Here is a 13,333-nt window from a genome sequence, read left to right on the forward strand (position 1 = left end):
TGAATCATGATAATTTTATGTTTGTGCTGAGCTGTTAGAAGAGAGATACATCCATTCTTTTGTTTAAGATCAAAACTATTTATGAGTCATATTTATAAGCAAGTGTTTATATTCCAAGGTGGTATGTTGACTAAGCTTTTCAGTTAGAAGGTAGAGGTGTCTTTGAGGTTTAATACAATACATAAGTGGATTCTTTAATGTTAGATTAGATTTTCAAATTTTTTAGTACGTTAGGTCCGGTTTTGGGGGATTCATCCCTCTCTTTATTCCCTTATTTGTTTTATTTTCTCTTATTTTGGGGATTCACTCTCTGTTCTTCTGTTTGTTCTTTGTTTTAAGGTCAGTTGCTTTTTTTTGGGTATTTTTTGTGGGTTTTCAGTTCGTTAATTTGTTTAGTTGTTGTTAATTTTAAAGTTTAATTGTTTCCCCTAATTTGAATTGTTAAGTTTTGGACCTTTTTTTATCCCCAAATCCACATTGACTGAGCTTTAGTGCTTAAAGGAGACCTGGGTTTTATTCTGTGCTGGAGTTTATAATGTATTTAGATTGGGAACACAATCTTTGTTGAATTCTAAGTTTTTTTATCCACTTTTGCTTTTTTCCCCTTCAATGGTTACAATTAATTGTTGTTTTAGTATAACTATTGTTCTCTAAGCTACGAAATTAGGTGTAAGAAAATCTTTTGTATACTTATATGGAATTATTGAATTCCATATAAGCTAAGGATATGTATAATTGTATTATGGGCTTTTGGATCTGTTGGCTTTTCTGTTTTGATCAAAATTGTTGATTTCTTTTGTGGAATTGGGTTTTAGCCTCGAATCGGAGATGTGGGTGCTTGAGAACGTTTAATTTTTACATACATTGTAAAGTGTTTGTAATTGTAAACATGTTTGAATCTTATAGTTTCTTTTTTTTTCCTTTTTTTTTTTGCATTTTTTAGGCAAGCAAAATGATGTAAACTGGCGATTTACAGTGGCTTGGAAAGGGTGACTTGCTCTTATAAAAGTCCTAGAACACAAACTGCTTTGGAGCTAGAAGCACTCAGGTAGCCAGAACAGCGGCCTTTCTCTCCCTTGTTGGAAAATAGGTGCTTTCAAGGTGAGCCGCAATACAATAATTTCAAGTAATGGGTTTGTGTTACTGTGCAGATCTGCCGAACTTCGCATTTAGTTTCTTGGAATTGTTTTTTTTTTTTCAATTATATATTTTAGTGCTTTTATGTTTGTCGTTCAGTGCTGGAAAATTGGAAAGCTCTAGAAACAATATAGTTCTTGAGCTAATGTGAAGATTTTGGGTTGAATACTTTGATTCCGTTTTCCTATTTGCACTTAGAAAAACAGAGGATTGTGGTTAATTATTGTGTTGTGAAGCTTCTATTTTTTCTTTTCTATGAATATTATTCATGGTTTGAAAACCCGCAGCAAAGCGCGGGCATTCTTGCTAGTTGTATCTAAAAATCAAGAAGTCCCCGCATTCCACATAATGGTCTCTCACAAATGCTGACCACCCATGATGCAAGAACAAACCAACATTCTATTGAATCAATTCATAACTCCACACACTGCAGCTAAGGTCGAACAACGAAACTAACCCAGATGTTCTGCCTTCCATGTGTCTCATGAATCTCTCTAGGATTTTCAGTCTTTTAAAGCTCAAATCAATAGAATAAACCCATATACAGTTCATAAAGATATCCATATCTAATAACAAATATAAATATAAACCACAACGCAGTGCATCAACTCATCTGTAAATGAACAAACAAAAAAAACCATAAAATTTTCAAGAACTTTTAGCAAACTACCATCTAACAAATAGAATGACAAGGGATTTAATTAAATATGTTGATGCACAAAATCAGTGGGAACTTTGGTACAACAGAAAATGTTAAGTTTGTGACCTTCGCTAGATTGCTCCGGTCACTAGTGTGGATAAGTATGTAAATGGATAGAGACAGGAAAGCAAACACAAGATGTACGTAGTTCACCCAGATTGGCTACGTCCACGGAGTAGAGGAGTTCTCATTAATTGTGAAGGGTTTACACAAGTACATAGGTTCAAGCTCTCCTTTAGTGAGTACAAGTGAATGATTTAGTACGAATGACATTAGGAAATATTATGAGAGAATGATCTTTATTTATAGAAGAAAGTTTCTAGTTTCATTCTGACATTGACACGTGTCGTGTTGTGATTGGCTTCTGATGTTGACACATGTCGCGTTATGATTGGCTTCTGATGTCGACACGTGTCGCGTTATGATTGGCGTCTGATTTCGACACGTGTCGCGCTGTGATTGGCCTCCTGGTTGGAGGGAAACTCTTCTGGGTCCTTGACGTTATAACGTTGACCGGTGCTCAGTAGTTTCGAGATTGGTCAAGTATTGTATAAACAGTGCTACCCCTAAGTTCCCGAGTGAGGGAAGCTGCTCGATTGAGGACTTGTAAGATCCAAGTCATTGAGTAATCACGAAACTTCTAAGTACCGAAGTGTGGTATCATTTTCACTTGCCTTATCTGTCTCATATGTAGATGTGACATCTTCTCTGGAAGTACTTTTCCTCTATCCAGGGGTGGTATTTTTAAACGATGAAGATGCACAAGGTAATGTATCAATTTCACTTGAAGCTTACTTTGTAGTTTCGAGCTTGGTCAAGTGCAATACAAAACCTATAGTAGGAGTCCCCCAAGTCGCCGAGCTAGGAGATTTACTGAATGAGGTAACAGACAAGGTAAGCAATCAGACTTCCAAGCAAGCAACCTAGATAGGAAGTTCGACTTCGGCTTCCGGTTGATTATTCTCCTTCTTATTGTGTCATAAACAGCAACAAGGATAAGGAGAAGCAAATGGAGAAGAGATGATATGAGATACTTTTACTTTTGAAGAAGTAACTTTGCACAGGCTTATTCTTGAACTGGGCTGGAAGGTTTTCTGGTTTCCTCCAGAGTATAAGGCCGACTCAAGAATTTGAGGGTCAAAACAAGTCCATCAAATCTAAAGTACGTTTGACCTTGAAGATATGGGATACTTTTGTTGTTGACAAAGTAGTAGATGTATCGGCACGTGTTCTGTTACGCTTGTCTCCACATGCTTCATTGTATCCTTCTCACTTGCCCTATCTATTCCTCAGGCAGACAGGGTATCTTCTCTGGAAGCATAAGATGTTGAAGATGAGTACTCGAGAGCAATGTCAGGTAACTAGTCAGGCAAGGGGTTCCAGGTAATTAGTTCCTGACTGGAAGCTTGATTCCAAGTGCTGACTGATTGCTCTATTTCTCCTCATCTTGCAGGTAAGAACAAGGCCAAAGGAAAAGACAGGGAAAAAACATGATATGGGATACTCTTGCTTTTAACCCTGATGATATCAGATACTCTTGCTCTGGTGTGGCTTGTTTGCAGAGGTATTATCGGAGGGAAAAGAAGCTGAGTATTTCGAGAGACTCTGCTGAGAGTGCCATCTCGGATGTGAAGAAAAGTTGAGCATTTTTTTTATTTGCAAGTTTGCCTGGCTATGGAGGATGAAGGTCGACATATATAAGAATTGTCCCAACAGCGAGTGGTAATGCTGTTCCTTTACCCTTCTCGGTCATAGCAATGTAATAGGAGCTGCAAGATTCACGTGTTTTAACTTTATCAGAGCACTTTGAAAAAATGGTATGTGGTATTTGGATAACTGATGTTGCGTGTGAAGATTGCAGACAAGCATTATCCAAGGAAATCTAGCTCTCGAAGTTCGGAGAGTGGTGCCTCTTCTGTTTTCGAACAAGCAATCCTGTCGGGGATCTGGCTTTTGAGATTCGGAGAACGGTGCCTCTTCGATTTTTTAGAAAGCAACATGTTGGGAGTCTGGCTCTTGAGATTTGGAGAGCAGTGCCTCTTCGATTTTTTAGCAAGTAATCATGTTGGGAGTCTGGCTCTCGAGATTCGGACGGTGGTGCCTCTTCAATTTTTGAGTAAGTAATCTTGTTGGGAGTCTGGCTCTCGAGATTCGAAAGGCAGTGCCTCTTCAATTTTTTTAGCAAGTAATCCTGTTGGGAGTCTGGCTCTCAAGATTTGGATAGCGGTGCCTCTTCGATTTTTAAGAAAGCAACCTGGTGGGAGTTTGGCTCTTGAGATTCAGGGAGTGGTGCCTCTTCGATTTCCTGGTAGGAGTTTGGCTCTTAAGATTCGGGGAGTGGTGCCTCTTCGATTTTTAAGCAAGTAATCTTATTATGAGTGTTTTCTCAATATGAGTAAAGGTTGGGTATTTTTGCCAGTCTGCCTTACCACGGAGCACGGAAGTTGACACACACAGGGACTTTCCAGTTATCAAGCAGTGGTGCTGTTTCTTTACCCTTGTGGGTAATGGTAGGGTAACTGAAACTTAAAAATTTATGTGTCTAAACTTTGTCACAGATCTTTAGCAAAGTTATCTATGATACCCGATGAGCTGCTGTTGCGTGTGGAAAGTGGTGCCTCTTCGAAATCCAGAGAGTGGTGCCTCTTTGATTTTTGAACCAACGGCCTTGTTGCCCTTTCTTTTATAAGGGCACCAATTATGTGCAAGAAGTACATTTAGAGAGTTATTGCTTGTAGGAATTTTCCCCTTACTTCAGAGATTTATTACACCTCACTTCTCCTTCATCATTTCTGAGAATGTCTGGCCTATCCGACCGTCGTTTTGACTTGAACTTTGGTGAAGAGGCAGCCATGCCTTCTCAAGACAACATATGGTGCCCATCCTTCTTATCCCTTACTGGTCATCTTTTCATTGGGGACTCTGTGATGAAGAATGATATGACCACTGCGGTGGTGGCCAGGAACCTTCTCACTCCCAAAGATAACAGATTACTTTCCAAACGGTCTGATGAGTTGGCTGTTAAGGATTCTCTGGCTCTCAATGTTCAGTGTGCAGGTTCTGTGTCTAATATGGCCCAACGCCTATTTGCTCGAACCCGCCAAGTTGAATCATTGGCGACTAAAGTGATAAGTCTCAAACAGGAGATCAGAGGGCTCAAGCATGAGAATAAATAGTTGCACAGGCTCGTATATGACTATGCTACAAACATGAAGAGGAAGCTCGATCAGCTGTAGGAATCTGATGGTCAGATTTTACTTGATCATCAGAGGTTTGTGTGTTTGTTCCAAAGGCATTTATTGCCTTCGTCTTATGGGGCTGTACCGCATAATAAAGCTCCAAATGATCAACCTTCGGTGCCTCCTCCTTCTAGGGTTCTACCTAGTACTGAGGCTTCGAATAATCATCCTCTGGTGCCTCCTCTTTCTGGGGCTCTGCCGACTGCTAAGACTTCTCTTGAGAAACCTTTGTGAAGACTCCCTCTTGTTTGTTTATTTTGATTCATATATATGTACATATTTGTAACTTATCGGAGATATCAATAAACAAGCTTTGCTTCATTTTAACGTATTGTGTTAAATACACCAAGGCCTTCTTCACTAAGTTCTTTGAATTTTTCCTTTTGTTAAAGCTTGTATGTTGAAGCTTTGTGAGTGAAGCATGTAGGTTGAGGTAATGCTCCCTTAATTTCCCGAGTGAGGAAAACTTCTCGGTTGGAGACTTGAAAAATCCAAGTTGCTGAGTGATCGTGAGACTTCTAAGTATCAAGGTGCAGTAGCATATGGTAGGAGTCCTCCAAGTCTTCGGTCGAAGGAGTTGACGAATGAGGCATTTCCTTTCTAAATGGTAGCCCAAAACTCCTCCTTCATACATATTTGTTATGAAAGTTGTTAGGCCCAAAGAAGAGAAGGCCTAGGCAATTTTTTTTTTTTTTCGAAATTTTTTTTTTTCGAAATTTGGAAATTTCAAATTTTTGAATTTTCGAATTTCCGAATATATATATATATTAAGCTTTGTAGGTGAAACTTTGGTGTTGAAGCTTTATAGGTGAAGCTTTGAGGTTGAAGCTTTGTTGGACACCATGAATTGATTTTGCTTCACACTATCTTGATCAAGATAGTGCGAAGCTTTTGTAGGTGAAGCTTTTGTGTTGAAGCTTTGTAGGTGAAGCTTTTATAGGTGAAGCTTTTATGGGTGAAGTTTTTGTAGGTGAAGCTTTTGTGGGTCAAGCTTTTGTGGGTTAAGCTTTTGTGGGTTAAGCTTTTGTGGGTGAAGCTTTTGTAGGTGAAGCTTTTGTGGGTGAAGCTTTTGTGGGTCAAGCTTTTGTGGGTCAAGCTTTTGTGTTGAAGTTTTTGTGGGTGAAGCTTTTGTGTTGAAGCTTTTGTAGGTCAAGCTTTTATGGGTGAAGCTTTTGTGTTGAAGCTTTTATAGGTAAAGCTTTTGTGGGTAAAGCTTTTGTGTTGAAGCTTTTGTAAGTGAAGCTTTGGAGTTGAAGCTTTGTAGGTGAAGCTTTGGAGTTGAAGCTTTTGTTGGGTACCATGAATTGATTTTGCTTCACACTATCTTGATCAAGATAGTGTGAAGCTTTTGAGAATTTGTAGTTGTCCTCCATTGATGAAGCTTTTGTTGGTAAAGCTTTTGTGGGTGAAGCTTTTGTGTTGAAGCTTTTGTGGGTGAAGCTTTTGTGTTGAAGCTTTTGTTGGGTACCATGAATTGATTTTGCTTCACACTATCTTGATCAAGATAGTGTGAAGATTTTGAGAATTTGTAGTTGTCCTCCATTGATGAAGCTTTTGTTGGCACCATAAATTAGTTTTGCTTCACACTATCTTGATCAAGAGTGTGTGAAGCTTTTGAGAGTTGTGGTTGCCCTCTATTGATGAAGCTCTTGTTGGCACCATAAATTGGTTTTGCTTCACATTGTTTTGATCAAGAATGTGTGAAGCTTTTGAGAATTGTGGTTGCCCTCCATTGATGAAGCTCTTGTTGGCACCATAAATTGGTTTTGCTTCACACTATCTTGATCAAGAGTGTGTGAAGCTTTTAAGAATTATGGTTGAACTCCTTTGATAAAGCTCTTGTTGGCACCATAAATTGGTTTTGATTCACACTGTCTTGATCAAGAGTGTGTGAAGCTTTTGAGAATTGTGGTTGCCCTCCATTAATGAAGCTCTTGTTGGCACCATAAATTGGTTTTGCTTCACATTGTCTTGATCAAGAGTGTGTGATGCTTTTGAGAATTATGGTTGAACTCCTTTGATGAAGCTCTTGTTGGCACCATAAATTGATGAAGCTAATGTGTTCACCTCCTCCCCCTCCCCCCCGCTTTTTTTTTTTTTTTTTTTTTTGAGGGGGAGAGGGGGTGCTGCAAGTTTGAAATTTGAAAGCTCCCTAGCTTGTGTGGAAGTTTGAAGACTTTCCATGTGGGGTTTTCTCATGGTTTGAATTTTGAATTTATTTGGCCATGTTGAACTCTATAAGAATGAGAAGTTTCCACTCTTTTCATTGTCTTCATTTGCTCATTTTGTAGTGATATTTGGAGATAGAGTGCTCTTATAGTCGAGAGGGATTCCGGCATTGCTTTGCACCATCTTCAGGTTGGTAGTCTTCTCCATTAGATCACATGCTTTCATTCTTGTTGAATTGTTTGAGTATTCATGTATCTGGTTGAGAACATAATGAACTGATTGAGCTTTTCTCCACGCCCTAGGAACTTCCTTATGTTTCGATCTGTCATGTGGTGATAGAGTTTGTTTCTGTTTGTTGTAGATGTCAGAGTTTGGAAGTCCTAGTGATGGGGGTTCCCCTAACTCTAACTCTAGGTTTGAGCTTGGAATGTTGGAGTCTTCAGAGCCTTTGTTGGAGTCTTGTACAAAAAATTCAAGATTGGGTGATCTTCGCAATTGCCAAGCCTTAGCCAATATTGGTTCTTCCTCCTTCATGTCAGTGGGTGAGGGGGTTGTTTGTGACGCCATACACATATTTCGCTCTGAGTTCACAACAAACCATTTAGTGCAAAATTTGTTAGATAGCGAAAAGTAGCTTGAGGCCCTAAGGCAGTTATGTAGTATCCCCCGTAGTGTAGGAATGCGTTTGGTGCATCATGAAGAATTGTCCTCTGAACCACCCAAGAGTCATGTTATGTTCTATACCTATATATTATTGACTTTAGGGGTGAAGCTGCCTTTGCACCCGTAGTTGCAACATATGTTGTCTTTCATTGGATATGCGTCTGGGCAACTCTACCCTAGTTTTTGGGATACCTTGATCGGGTTTTATATTATTTGGATGGAATATGGGTTAGGTGAGCCTTCCTTTCATCAATGGCGCTACTGCTATAAGATACACCCGGTGAAAGCATGCACTGGGTATGCCGAGTGTGCATGTCGAAGTGAGAGAGAGCGTATTGTCTTTGGTAAGAAAAAGGTGTACTACACTTGGAAAAACCGTTGATGCTTTCTTTATAATGATTGAGAGTATGCTAAAGGTGTTATGCCTGAGTGACATGTTCCTACTCACTTCCAGACTGTAGGTTGTAATGTATCCATTGTTTGCATTATTTGTTATTTGTTGTGATTTTCTCTTGCTTTTAACATTTTTTCTTCGTGCAGTGACGTAAGGGACCATCAAGCGGTCTGGACGGGAGCTAGCTAACGTAGAGAATGTGTTGAGGGTGCCCAAAGAGGATAGACATTTAGGCAAGCTATAACCCTTATTTCGAAAGTACAATTTCCAGCCCCTAGTGTCGGAGTGCGAGAGACGAGCAAGTAAGTTATGTCTTTCATTTCACCCCCTCTTTCTTTTACAAAGTTGCATTCCTTACTTTGATTTTTCTTGTTCAATGGAGAAAGTGGGCAAGAAAGGGGAGACTAACGCCAAGAAAGGGAAAACACCCATATTAGTTCCTGTAAACGACATTTTGTTTCACAAGGGAGCTCGTAAGCACCGGGTGAGGCTAACCCCTAAACCTAAGTCACAAGAAGAGGTCCTCAAGATTGCTGCCTCAAAGAAGGCTGAAGTTGAGGCCATCGGGTGTGCTGTTGCCATAGTTGTAGGGGAGGAAAGACGAATGTTGCTTCCTCTTCCTACCATCAATCCCGTATTTCCTCCAACCATGGAGTCTACTGACCAAGAAGGTGGCCTTAGCTGTCGCCATAAAAGAAAGTACAAGGAAGAGGTTGGCAGTATTCATTGGAATGACTTAAAGGTTGCCATGCAGCCAAGTAGTTTTAGGTATGTCAATAATTGCCTGGCAGGACGTCGATCCACTGTTGATGAGCTTGGCGAGCCGCTAGATGAGAACGAATCAGATTGTGATCGGATGATGAGGCTATCTTCTTATGTAAGTGTTACTTTGTCATTTCTTTGCTTTCTCCCCTCTCTTTCCTGGTAATGACGATTATCTTGTCATGTAGGTCATGACCGAGTACGATGACAGATTACGAGAAGACGAACGGTACAAGGAAAAATTTAAAGAGAATAAGCAGTTTGTGAATGACGCCAGAAAAATGAACAAAGCTTTGGCTAATGCCATCCGCCTTAAGGATGAAAACTTTGAGAGTTTGAAGAGGCGGAATGGTGAGAACGTGAGGCTCAAGAAACAATTGGAATCGACTAAGGAACAGTTGGAGACAACCATCCTTGAGGTTTCCAAGGTTAAAGGGGAGTTGAATAGTGTCTTGGTTGAGGTTTCTAGGCTGAAAAAGAGTATCCCAACTGAGAGGGATGCTGCTGTGTAGGAGTTCTTAGGTTCCTAGGCCTTTCACGATGCTTTTAGACCTCATTGCATCCAAGCGGCTAATTTTGAGAAAAGGAAATGGATGGCCGTTCTTGGGCGTTACGACAATGGAAGCATTATCCGAAAGTATCGTGATGAGATGGATGAGTACCGACAAAAGGGTGAAGCCTTCGTCCTTGCAGTTGATCCTAGCAGTGATGATGACTCTGATAATAAGGCTAGTATCAGTGAGCAGTCTCATGAGAGTGAGGATGATCTTGGAGATGCTGAGGAAGGTGGTGATGGCGATAGGGTTGAAACGCAGAGTGATATTGTCAGGGGTTCGGGATAGAGAGAGAAAAAGAAGTGAGTGAAGGAAATCATGGCAGTAAGCGGTGGTTGTTCCATGATAGGGGATCTCGCCAGAGTGGGCGAGTGGTTGTGATTCATTGGTCTCTACAAAACTGAGGAATGAATGAGAAAAGGAAGAAGATAAAGTTAGGTGAGAGAGATGAAAGTGTCTTCTGAAAATGGGGAAAAAGAAGGGAAGACACAGGATGATGAAGATGAATAGGGAGTCCCACCGGACAAGAAATTCAAAATAAAATGTTAAAATAATAGATAGCCAATTATCTAGAATAGTGAAATTACTAAAATGCCCTTTCAACTTCTTAAGTCCGTAAAATTTACGTTGTAGCTCCAACTTCAATTTCTCTTGTGCCCACGCATTCGCATGGTCGAGTACTTCAAGAATACAATGAAATAATAGCTTGTATACGTCACGAGAAGACGGTCAACAAAAGTCAACCAACTCGCCTCAAGAGGCATTTTCTCTCTCTCTTTTCCTCTCTCTTTCCATTTTAGAAATAAAAATTAAAAAATTTCACATACACTTTATGTGTGGCCATATGCCAGTTATATTTAAGGAATGTTTTAAAATTAAAATATGAAAAAAAAAAAATATATATATATATATATATATATATATATAAGATTTGAATAAAATTTAGATACTAAGGAATGGAATTCTAAATTTTTAATTTAAATGAGAAGATAATTACACTAAATTATCCAACTTTGGAAAAGTTAACCTTGTCTTGCACAAATACAAAAGGAAATTTTATTTAAACGCATATAACATCTCTCCACACCCAATTTACTCTCTACACTCATATTATTTTTAATTAAACGATCAATATCTTTTTAAACACAAAATATTACCTAAACCATCCTCACAACCCAATTCAATATGTACATTTATCTTTACACCCATGCTACTAACGTGTTGAATTTGGCTTCTTTCTATTCAATTTGTGGTAACTTTTTTCTCATGCAGAATAATTAAATGACATATTTGTTGATTTGCCCTCTAAACTTGTATAGAGCTGTCAATTCCCCCCCCCCCCCCCCCCCCCCGAACTTTAATTTTAGTCGATCACCCCCTAAACTTTTATAATTAGCCAATTTCTCTCTTCAATTTTAATCTTAGCCGATTACCCATTCGAACTTTTATAAATAGCCAATTTCCCCCTATCGCTAGATTTTAAATATTTTCATCCAATTTTTATCCATTTTGGTCATGCAGGACATAACAACTATATTGGGCCAATAAGAATGGAAAATTAGACGAAAAATTAAAAAGGGTAAATTACACTTTACCACCTCAAGTTTGAGGTCTATTGCAATCTCATACAACATCTTCAAAAAATTTCACTTACATACATCACGTACTATTTTATGTCAATATAATACCTCCGTTACATTTTACATCCATTGGTCCATTAAGAGTTGACGCGGCAGTAGTGGACCCCAACACGTGGCCCAGTTCTCTCGCCAAACTTGCACACATAGAATTTAATAGTCCATGTGGAGCCACATGGACTGACAACATGGCAAATTTAAAATTATAAAATTTATTGAATCTCTAACCCATTATTCCCATCCCAATAACCAACATAACCCCACTATCATCTAGCACACCATTCCCAAGCCCAAAATCAAGAAGCTTGAAGTTTTGGTAACCCTAGCCCCGTTGGTGGAACCCTACTTCCGTCACAAAACCCTGTCGTGAAACCTTATTTCCATCACTCTCTAGCCGTCGATTCCCTATCACCGTCGTACCCATTACCCATAACAACCCATGACTTGCAACCCACAATCCACAATCCACAACCAACCCCCGATTGCATAGAAAATCTAGTGCTTCGAAGTGAAGGATTTGAAGGTTAAAAATGACTTGGGAAATGGGGGATGATATGTTGGATCCATTCCCAACATACGGTTAGTGTTTTTTGTTTTCTTTATTTTGTGTTGTTCGATAATGCTTGGACTGTTTGAAAATGGTTTGAGCGTTCAAAAATGTTGGGGACCTAAAATTGTTTGTACTTTGTAATTTTAGATCAATATTTCCTATTTTTAAAGGGAATTGTTATTGGCACTCAAAAAATTTCATTCTACACTCCAAACTTTCTATATTTGGAAAGAAAAATACACTTGTGAGGAGTGTAAAATGAGAATTTTGGAGTGCCAATAACAATTCCCTTTTTAAATTGCTTTGTTCGAAAATGGTGGGGAGCTGAAAATTGTTTGGTGTTGCCAGTTAATGGAGGACTTTTATCTTTGTTTAATCATGTTAGAAAAAAGCTTGTGGGTTATTAAGTTTGGCAGTGCTTTGTTTATACCTTTATTTGTGCCTTTTGTGTATGATGCTTTATTTATGCCTTTATTTGTGCTTTTAGTTGTGCCTTTATCTGGGACACCACATTGTCATTTGTGGTGTGCCTTTATATGTGAATTGTTTTGTGGTCCTGGGTCCTGAATTTTGGGTTTCATCACTTTAAAATAGGATTTTTTTTTATGCAGAAATTTGGGTTTCATCAGTTTATAATAGGGTTTTTTATGCTGCAATTTCAAGGAACAATGAACTATTCACAATCAAAATGTATCACGGTGGAGAACTCAGTGAAAACTTCTATGTTGGAAGGAAGATGGATTTCTTTGATTTTTGTGACAAAGATTTCATGTCATTGCTCAAGGTTGACAATATGGTTAAGGAACTAGGATATGGAAATGTCTTTATGAGTTACCAATATAAGATTCCAGGGATGGAAATTTGAAATGGGTTAAAGCTTTTGATGATAGATTCCAATGTTATCAACATGTGCAAATTTGCGCCAAACCACACTGTGATTGATATGTATATTGAGAAGATAACACCTGAAGAATGTGTCTTTCAAGAGATGGAGTTTATCAAGTCATTTGAACCGATTGCTCAGAGTAGTGTGGTTATTGAAGAAATTAATGGTGATGAGGATGACCAGTGCAAGTTAGTAGAGGAAAGGCTAGTGCAAGTAAGAAGGCCAGTGCAAGTGAATAGAGGAAAAGCCAAGCTAGCCATAGAATATCCAGTCAGTGGCCTTGGTGGTGATTGTAGTGTGCCTTCCCAATATATGACTTAAACTGTTGAAGGAGCGGCTGAAGATCCACTAAGTAGGGTAGTTGATGAAGTAGTTGGTGATGATTTTGTGGCTGATAAAGGAGTGCTTGATGAAAGGGTGGCTGATGAAGGAGTGCCTGATGAATGGGTGGATGATGAATGAGTGGCTGATGTGGGTGATGAAGAAGCTGAAGAAGATGATGAGAATGACAATGACTTTATAGAAGAAAACTTTCCTGCAGATGAAGATCACTTAGGGTTTATAAAGTTGTAGATGATCATGTGGATGCACAGGAGGATGCAGTGTTGGCTGGCATTAGGGAACAAAATAACCCACAATCAA

At 39.0% G+C, this 13,333-nt stretch overlaps 1 protein-coding gene across 1 annotated transcript; it reads left to right on the top strand.

The window, feature by feature from the left end:
* Positions 1-8,678: 8,678 nt before the first annotated feature.
* Positions 8,679-10,311, top strand: LOC126602877 (uncharacterized). Its single transcript, XM_050269712.1, has 2 exons — positions 8,679-9,179; positions 9,253-10,311. The coding sequence occupies exons 1-2, from the start codon at positions 8,679-8,681 to the stop codon at positions 9,574-9,576; spliced, it is 825 nt and encodes a 274-aa protein (XP_050125669.1). The 3' UTR covers positions 9,577-10,311.
* The last annotated feature ends 3,022 nt before the right edge of the window (positions 10,312-13,333 follow it).

This window comes from Malus sylvestris, chromosome 15 (genome assembly GCF_916048215.2).
Source record: "Malus sylvestris chromosome 15, drMalSylv7.2, whole genome shotgun sequence".
Lineage (NCBI taxonomy): Eukaryota > Viridiplantae > Streptophyta > Magnoliopsida > Rosales > Rosaceae > Malus > Malus sylvestris.